Source organism: Vollenhovia emeryi, unplaced genomic scaffold (assembly GCF_000949405.1).
Source record: "Vollenhovia emeryi isolate VEMERY1.0 unplaced genomic scaffold, V.emery_V1.0 DF939699.1, whole genome shotgun sequence".
Classification (NCBI taxonomy): Eukaryota; Metazoa; Arthropoda; class Insecta; order Hymenoptera; family Formicidae; genus Vollenhovia; species Vollenhovia emeryi.
Window position 1 is genome coordinate 1 of NW_011966667.1, and position 9,703 is coordinate 9,703.

Here is a 9,703-nt window from a genome sequence, read left to right on the forward strand (position 1 = left end):
TTTACAGAAATGGTATGATTCCACAAACATGGTTTCTTCATCACAGCATTTATCAGCACCTCGTCAACGTCACTCCAAGATTTATTTGCTTTATTTCTGGGTTTTTTCTTCTTAGGTACTTCAAACTCATCAACATTATTATTTTCGCCTAATGTTGGCTCTTCATCATCTAGTCTCCCTAAAGAAAGTTCCAATTAAGCATACTGAGATAATTGACTTGCAATAGTAACAAATAAGATATAAGTATTTGAAAAACAAATACTCAACAAAAAATTTACCTTTAAATAAACAGTTGTTCTCATTAACAAAAATATTTTCCGTTTCAATATTTATGTTTGCAAAGCATGAATGCTTTAAAAAATCAAAATTTTCTTTTGGCACTTTAACATTGCAGTACAAACATTGATAATACTGTAAAAGAAAATAATAAACATTATACTTAACCTCAATATATTTGTTTCACTATTAACATCACATCAATATTTAAGATTTTATACTTACAGAATCTTCTTCCTTTCCGCTTATTTTATTTTTGTTATAACCCTCCATTTTCTAAGTATTCAATAATTTTTAACTGAATTTACACAGTACATACTTAAAAATCGGTAATTGAAATATACTCTGGCAGGCCTTGGTTTGCGTGATAGAAGACTCTGCGTGTGAGAAAATGCGGAATAGCTCTGATTGGTTGCTTCTATGACGCACGTTCTATTCCGCAGCTCTATTCTGCACCATGTGATTTCAGCCTAAAAGAATGAATTACTGCTAAAACTGCTGTATCCGATGCCTAAAAGAACACACCCATTCGGTTGCGCATGTTACTAGACCGGTGTTAACCGGAGCTTGGTGAAAGTTGCCCTCAGCCAATCAGAGCGCGATGAACGCGTTGTCGACTTTCTGATCTACAAGCTCCTTAGTATATATGGTTTATGATGATCTCATTTATATCGGGTCTATGGTTGGCGTTGTTCATTGTCGTTGGAAGGTTGCTGGTCCGTGAGGTTCAAATTGATATTGCAACGGTAACACGTGGCTCGGTAACCTTTTATCTGCGTTTAGAAGCGTTATCTCTTGTAAGACATTATTCCGTTGATTATATATGATTTGAAGAATCGCGAGAATGTCGCGCTCTGTTAGAGATTCGGACGACGATGTCGAGCTGAAAATAGGTTCGTATAGCTTGCGTTTTTCTTCCTTCTAACCTGCATGCGCACGAGACGCAAAAGACCGCCGGCCGGTTACAACCGGTCGCCTCGGCGCTAAGAATTTCTGCGTTTGATAATTTTCCTTTGATTACGCAAATGTGGGGTTCCCTTCATTTTTTTTCCTTTTAGTTTTTGTCTGTTCCCCCCCCCCCCCCTCGAAATTGTTGCTATGTTCTCAACGATCTTGACGAGATCTGACGACCGTTTCCGTTATTCTTCCCGTTTTCTGCCGTTATCGGTTTTAAAGCCGGATTTCCAACCTTTTGGTAAGCTAACTAATAATTAAATTATATGTCTATCTGAAGGAATAACAAAGACATGCATATGAGTGAACTATTAGTTAACTTACCAAAACGTTGGAACTACCAGCCGTTAACCTGTGACTTGTGTACGTATGTTTATTAATTTTAATGACCTTAAGGTATAAAGCTTTTTCCTTCTAAAATTCATATCTTGTTGCGTTTTGTGACACAATTTGTTGAAAAAAAAATATTTTCTTCGACTTTTATTCAATCACGTTTGATCACAGCAATTTTACATGATCGCTCGTATAGATAAATATGTATACAAATTATAAATATGTTTAAAAACAATGAAATAGAGATCTGTAAATGTTATTTATGCTAATCTTAATTATCTATTTGAATGTGTAGATATAAATATGCAAATAATTATTTGTCTATATAATAACTATTTATTTAAATATGTAGATATATAAATATGTATATATAATAAATCAAAATCCGGTACATTATTCTGTTAAGTATTTCTGTAAGTGTAGAAGTATGTAAGACTACCAAGATTCAAGGTTATGTATTACACGCAATCTCGAACGTTCTTACTTTGTTTACCTTAGTAATATCCAGAGCTTGGTATCTTTTTCTTTTAAGATGTAGGCCGGTATTCATAGTCGATTCTTATTTCAATATCGTCTTAAGTGTTGTCTTAAGAGGCTAATATGGCTCTGTGATTAGTTCAAGACACATTAAGACTTAAGAGTATACTTAAGATGATGTTAAATATAAGAACGGACCATGAATATCGGCCATAGTTACAATAAAGATTATGGTTTTCTTACTTTCAATGTAGAGGTCCTGTATAGATACCAGATGCGCTGAATTTTTTTTTCGAAGCAAGCTACTATCTGTACCTGTATCTTTCTTCTGAAAAATAATTCGGTACATCTTGTATCTATGGCTGCGGTCGAGCTGTTGCTTCAAATATTATGTTTCAAAGCATTCTTCTTCTTTCTTTCATTAAAGACGGAAATAAAACGGGGTTCGCAATGATGAGAATGTTGTGGATTTCCTGACGATATTCATGGAGTCCACTAAATTCTGAGTGGACTTCGAAAATCCTCAATTTCTCCGATCCATCATCGCTCCTCGCCTTTGTTCATTTCGATATGCAAAGTTTCGCTGATCATCATAATATCCTTGTCTGCCTCGATTGTGTTTATCCTCAGGCGTTATTCCTTCGACTTTATTATCTGCCTTCGACTACCTTTCCTTTGTCTCGAGATCAACGGTTGACTCTTTTAAACTCATCGTGACTCTTATAACCGAGCTCTCGTCTCGACGTTTCCGTCTCTTTAATCTCAGTGTACAAGTCGCGCTTGCGATTTCGGTTCCGCAACCTACATTGAACTCGACACTCTACATCGAAAGTAAGAAAACCATAATCTTTATCTTTCGGTGTAAAAACCGAAGTGCAGGCATAATTTTTTAAAATATTTGTAGCACTGGTCGAACTGTGCTCTAATTCGCCGAGAGTAAGTCCCAGTCTACAATAGAGATTTAAGCCCTAAGCCTTAAGAAATTGACTAATGACAGTCGCGCATTCTACTCATACTTGACCGTGATTGGCCAATTTCTTAAAGCTTAGGGCTTAAATCATCTATTGTAGACTGGGACTAAGTCGTAAACGTAGATAGCGCACAAGCTTTGACGTATGTTGTATTTACTTCCAATTATATACATTTTACATTTACACCAAAGCTTGTGCGCTATCTACGTTTATGACTTACGTCTTGCTGTAAGCTGTTACAGCCTTTTGTGCTCTGACTCTAAATCAGAGCTGAAGTGGAAGTAAGAAATGGAAGCGATTCATTTCTTTATTCCTACTCTTACGTTTTGCGTCAGGCTTACATCATCTGTTGATGGAAAGTAACTTGTATCTGTATCTTTGAAGAAAGAAGTCAAGATACCAGGCTTTGGTAATATGTACCTTGGTTTGATTAGTTTAGTTTTTTTTGTTATTTTGTGTGTTGTAGCTACTGGTCGTAGACAAACGCGAACGCTAACGTTACAACCCGTGAGCTCTCCGTTACGTCGCAGCAGCAGAATAAAGCAGAGTAAACATTCACCAGGTTCGGAAAGCGATAGCAGTAGTGTCAGTGGCATTAGCCAAACAGCCTGGAAACCGAGATCTCGAACATCGACTATGGATTTTACTGCTTTGGATACAGTGAGGAAACTACGAACTAGAAAGTCCTCCATTTCCTCGGACGTTGAGGTGGACAACGATACTCCGCAAACATCTGGAAAACGAATGACAAGGCGGGGCTCGATTGCTCCTGTTGGCACACCTACCAAGGTCAACACTCGAGCAACTAGGTATGGTAATTGAATTAATATGGTTGTATTCATTCGTACACGATGCGTTTATAACTATTGTTATGGTCCAGTAAACGCCACGTGCGCGCTGTCTCTGAGGTAATGTCACCACTTAGGGTCACACGTAGTACGAGAGCCAGCTCTGTTGATCCAGAATCTTTGTTCGATCAAAATAAGAGTCGATCGGATTCACCAGTTAACGTACGCAGGCAAGCGACTATGTTGCCGTCGAGTTCTCTAGCCAAAGAGCAAATTCCATTGAAGGATCGTGTGCCCTATGTACGATTGGATGCTACAATAGTTGAAACTGATGAAATCACAAGTATGGGTAATTTCTTAAAGTTGTTATCTGTTATCAAGTGGCTCTATTTGTATTTCAAGTATAGTCGTATGAATGTAACTTCATGCTTAATGATATAATCAGAAAGATTTCCTGACACTATTGAGATTTCTAACAAATCTATTTTGTTAAATACACGCAGGAAACTCTGATTCTTCTCCAGATAAAGCATCACGTTTGCCGCAAGAGATTAAAAAACGTCAAAGTATGGATAAGGATAAAGTTGAGGGTGATAGCCATGGTGAGAAAAACTAAATAATAGTAATATTAATAGAATAATACACTAAAGTCAATTTTCGAAAAAATAAATTATTTATATTCTTATATTAATTTTATGATTGTTTAATAGAAACGTTAGAGACTTCAACTGATTCGTCAAAAAGTGAAACACAAATTAAGGACATAGATAGAGCAACAGTGAAAAATATAGAAAATATTGGTAAGTAAAATTAAAAACTGTCCTGAATGTACCTAATATTAAGTTAACATTATATATTTGCTTCTTAAAAATATATCACGTTCACAATCACTTGACGAATTCAGGGGTCCTCTATCTTTTATTTAGAGATGTGCGAACTATTCGAACACGAATTTAATCAAATCGAATGAAGCCGGTTCGTTTCGAACTTAAATTTCTATGAATCTGATCTGATTGATTTCTGTGAATCGAATCTGAACTGCCCAAAAATTTCGAATACGAATCGTAAAATATTTCTGGTTAATAAGCAAAACAGTATGGCCATGTCAGTAGGTGCATTCAGAACTACAATCGCTCACTGAGCAATTAACAAATAGCAATAGAACAGTGCTCGGAGTTTGTTGCACATTTCGGGCAGATTTCGTAGATAAACACCTACTGTCCCCTCACTACGGTCAATATACAGCAGGCGTCTCCTACGAAATCTGCCCGAAATGTGCAACTAACTCTCAGCACTGTAATAGAACATGAACTAATTTTTACCTTCGATTTAAATCAACGAGTATTCATAATAAAATATATTATTTAACTTTAATTGCTATGCATGTAATTGATCAACATTATTAGATCTTATATTAGATTATTTAAATAATTTAAGATTTTTTGCATAATTGTTTCATTTATTGTGACATTAAATAAAGTATATTTTATTAGTTTTATATCAAATATATAAATGTTTTTATATTAAAACGAGTTTATATTCTATAATCAATATTATTTTTTCACATCAAGATATTCTTTTATTATCTGTATGTTATCTAAATGTTAAAAATTAATTTAATAATCATATTGTTAGTTAAAAATTATATTTCAACGATTTGATTCGATTTAATTTGACATCAAAAATCTCCTTGATTTGCACATCTCTATTTTTATTGTAGGATTTAATATAATGTTTTGAATAACACGGGACAAATTGTAATGTATATATGTTTGTGTCTGTAGCTGAAGAAAAAGACGTGTTTGAAAAAAGCTCATCATCATCAACCCCTGTTATAATAGAGGACATCAATTCGTCTTTGTCAAGCCATCCAAATTCTTCGAAGAAAAACAATATAAATATTGAAAAGAATCTGTCCGATATTGAAAAATCATTAATTGACATATGTAAATCGCCTGAAGTCCTAAAGTCTTCTAAAGGAAATATATCTGAAATTTTATTGGACACTTCTACTGAAGAGCAAAAGAGTGACAAGGAAAATGAAATACTGAACATTAATAACGACGTATCGGTAGAAAAGAGTATGCAGCCTAATGTGACATCGAGCATTAACCGTTTTGCTTCGTCCTTTTTGAATAAATCATTAGGTGAAAAGGAAACTAAATCTATGAAAGAAGAACTAAGTGAGAGGCGTCATTCGAGTGAAATAACAGAAACTGCAATTAAACATGATTTATTAAGAGAAGTTACCAATAATCCTCAAGAAAAGATGGATATTTCTACAGAATCTTTAAGTTCAACTGGCACAAGTAAATTACAACGTTATGGTAAAGTTGGCAAAGTTATTAACAAAGATGAAACATATATTGAAACTATAGGTACGTCTTTTAACGAGGACACAACGAAAATGGCCAGCGAATTAGATAGAAATGAATGTACTGTTATAGATAATAAAAATTCTAACGAAATCAAGTCCAATAACGTAAATGAAATTACTATAACTCAAGATGAAGTAATGGACAAATTCGATTCTATAGAAGAGAAACAGGAACAGGAAAATTTATCTAAACGTGTAACGAAGTCAACTGACTCTTCTAACATTATCTTGGAAACCAATGATTCCGCATGTGATAACTCGATCGATACAGTAATTCAAATTGCCCAGTCTTCTAATGTAATGGAAACATCTAAAAAATCTGCAATGGATTTATCACCTGAGAAAACAGATGCAAACGATATTTTGCAGGAAAAGATCATGAAACAGAACTTGGAGCAGGAGAGTACAAATGTATTGGATGTTTTAGAGACAGAACAGGGGAGTTTACAAATGAAATTGAGTCAAAACGATAAAACAAATATAGAATGTGCTTCTGATGTTCCTGATGTAGAAGGTATTGATTTGTTCCAAGATATTCCCGCTGACGATTGGAGGGAAAAAAATAAAGTCGATCCAGTTCAGTCTTCCTCTCAATCCGTGAAGCAGATGGAAAGTGACAATAAAGCCGAATGTGAACTTATTTTGGTGGATAAACAAGCATGGTTGGCGGCTGAAAGGATGAAAGCAGCAAAGGAGGCGGAATCTTTTGAATATGATTCTGACGACACCGTCTTATTGAAAAGTCAATTGGACGCGGTAAAGGCGAATTATGATGTTAAAAAATTGGATACTGTAGATGAAGAACCGATGGATATTGATAGCGAAGAAAACGAGAAACAAGTTAAAAAGCGAAAAATAAAAACCAAGAGGAGAATTCAAACTGAGATAGATGAAGATTCTTATAGCACAGGTAGCACAAGATATGAAGATAATTATGATGATAAATCTTTCAACAAGTCCAAAACAGCTTTAAATCAAACTAATGACCGATCTATTTCTGAATTAAATAAATCAGAGCAGTCTATAAGACTAAGACGATCTTCCAAAGCAAGCGATGAATCGGATAAAGAAATAGAAAAGGATACAAGTAGATTAAAAAGTTCGTTAATAAGTAAGAAAGATATGTCTTTACGGAAATCGATGGAAAGAAGACCATCATTCAATAAATCTTCAGAAGATACGCAAACTATTGCTGCAAATAACTCTCGAATAGATGATGAAGAGAAAGAACTCGAAAACACATATGTACCTATGGGGAAATTACACAAGAAAGCAGATTTGCGGAAAGACTCAATGAGGAAGTCATGTAATGAAGATGTGAATGATGATTTAACCAAATTTGAAAACAAGACCGTATCAACTAATGATAGTAAAGAAGTTAAAAATATATCCTTAAATCGTTCTATTGATCAGAAATCAAAGCCAATAGATACAAAGATAATACATTTAAACGATGATGAAAGTGACAATAGCGATATAAACACAGCAATGGATTTGGAAGCTCCTCATTCTATGGAAGCAAATTCAGGCTCGCAGAGCAGTGATCAAGATGAACTTAGTGTTCCAAATTACTTGTTTGCAGAAACAAATACCGATAACGCTATTGATGATAGTAACAGCGATAGTGATGACATTAGCGATTTGTTATTGTTTGTTAATGATGTTAATGATGACAGCAGCAGCGATACTGATGATAGCAATTCTGATGACAGCAATTCTGATATCAATAGAGAATATAATCTGGATGGAGTGGAACAAAAATTCTCCGATGATGATGACCGATTTGCTGATGAATGCAGAATATCAGAAGAAGAATTTTCAGATTCCGATGACAATGGTTCAGATCTCAATGATTTCATAGTCAATGACAATGACATAGAAGATGAGGAGGAAGAAGAAGCTGAAGACATGCAAGTTATGAAAGAAACAGATGAAAGCGAAAATGAGCAAAATGAAGAGGATGACAAAGCTGCACATAACGAAGAAGTAGAAGATGAAGAAGAACAAGTACATATTGGTACAGAATCAGTGATAAACATGGAAGATGAAAATAATGAGGATAATGAAGATATTCAGGAAAAGGATCGTACAGCGAACAGAGAAGAGGATAGAAAGGAAAACAAATTTGCCGGAATAGAGACTATTTCTCCATACGCTAGTACCTCTGGTAAACTGTCTAAAATGAAACGAGACATCAAACTGAAGAAATCCAAAATGGAGAAAACTGAAAAACCTATTTTACTGGAGTCATCAAATTCAGACTTGTCAACTAAGAAGAAAAATAAATCTCTTACGAAGAAAGGTGATATTTTGTCAGATTCCTTCAATTTAATCTCTTCATCGATTGAAAAGAAAAAGAAATCGGATCTAAATCTTGACAGCTCTAAGAAACTGGAACTTGATGAAACATTTCAAAAAATTTCAAAGAATGAAGATATTAAGTCAGACAGTACACCTAAAATACAGAATACTTCGATTCAGGAGGAGAAATCAAAGGACTCTACATTAAATGAAAATATCAATTTGAAGAAGCTTAGTCATGCAAATAGAGAAAAGATGTCATACGATTTTTCACCCGAGTTGTTGAAATTGGTAGAAACGCAAAGATTCTCTCGATTAACACCTAAGACAAAATCACGTAAAACAATGAACATCAATATCGAATCACCAACAATAAAGTTTCTTAGAAAAGAGAAGTTAAACGAAAGTGCGCCAACATTGAACTTGAATGCAGAAATCGGGTCGTTGTCTACGAAAAGGGAGGATACTGCACAAATAAAAATAAAACAAAACAGTAGTAACAACGAAGTGTCTGATTTGGTAATACTGTGTGACAATGTCAAACAAAAGCATAGTAAAAAGAGACAGAAAAAGCGCAAGAGAGGAGACACATCGAGGGAAAATATTACTGATGACATTTTATCCGAAGATGCAACACAATTTGTTCCTAAAAAGAAGAAACCTGTCAAGTTTACTCACTTAACTATTGGAGACGATAATATTCGCGAAGATGCGTACCAGATTAGTGAGAAAAAGAAGAAGAAGAAGAAACAAGGCACATCAAAAGAAGATATCACTGACAAAACTTTGCTTGATGCTACAGTTGAACCAGTGATTCCTAAAAAAAAGAAATCTACCAAGCTTACTCAATTAACTATTATAGACGATAATATCCATGAAGATGCATGTCAAATTAGTCGGAAAAAGAAGAAGAAACAAAATGTATTAAAAGAAAATGTCGACGAAATTTTATCTGAAAACGCAAAGGTAAAATTAAAGATTCCTAAAAAGAAGAAACTTGGCAAGCTTACTCAATTAACTACTATGGATGATAATATTTGCGAAGCTGCATCAACTAATGAGAAAAAGAAGGAGAAGAAACAAGATACATTAAAGGCAAATATCATTGAAGAAGCTTTATTTGATGATGTAGAGTTAAAGATTTCTAAAGGAAAGAAACGTGCTAAACATATTCAGTTATCTGTTGTAGAGGATAATACTTGTGAAGATATGTCTCCGATTAATGA

The 9,703-nt window shown here is 34.4% G+C and overlaps 1 protein-coding gene across 1 annotated transcript in view; it reads left to right on the forward strand.

Moving 5' to 3' along the window:
• The first annotated feature begins 1,508 nt into the window (after positions 1–1,508).
• The window catches only part of LOC105556930 (putative leucine-rich repeat-containing protein DDB_G0290503), a 10,199-nt gene continuing 2,004 nt past the window's right edge, over positions 1,509–9,703 (forward strand). The window contains exons 1-6 of the mRNA XM_012004046.1: positions 1,509–1,593; positions 3,478–3,820; positions 3,892–4,148; positions 4,303–4,401; positions 4,510–4,599; positions 5,584–9,701. Of these exons, the coding sequence (XP_011859436.1) occupies positions 1,524–1,593; positions 3,478–3,820; positions 3,892–4,148; positions 4,303–4,401; positions 4,510–4,599; positions 5,584–9,701 (4,977 nt within the window). The 5' untranslated portion in view covers positions 1,509–1,523. The remainder of the gene's footprint in view (positions 1,594–3,477; positions 3,821–3,891; positions 4,149–4,302; positions 4,402–4,509; positions 4,600–5,583; positions 9,702–9,703) is intronic.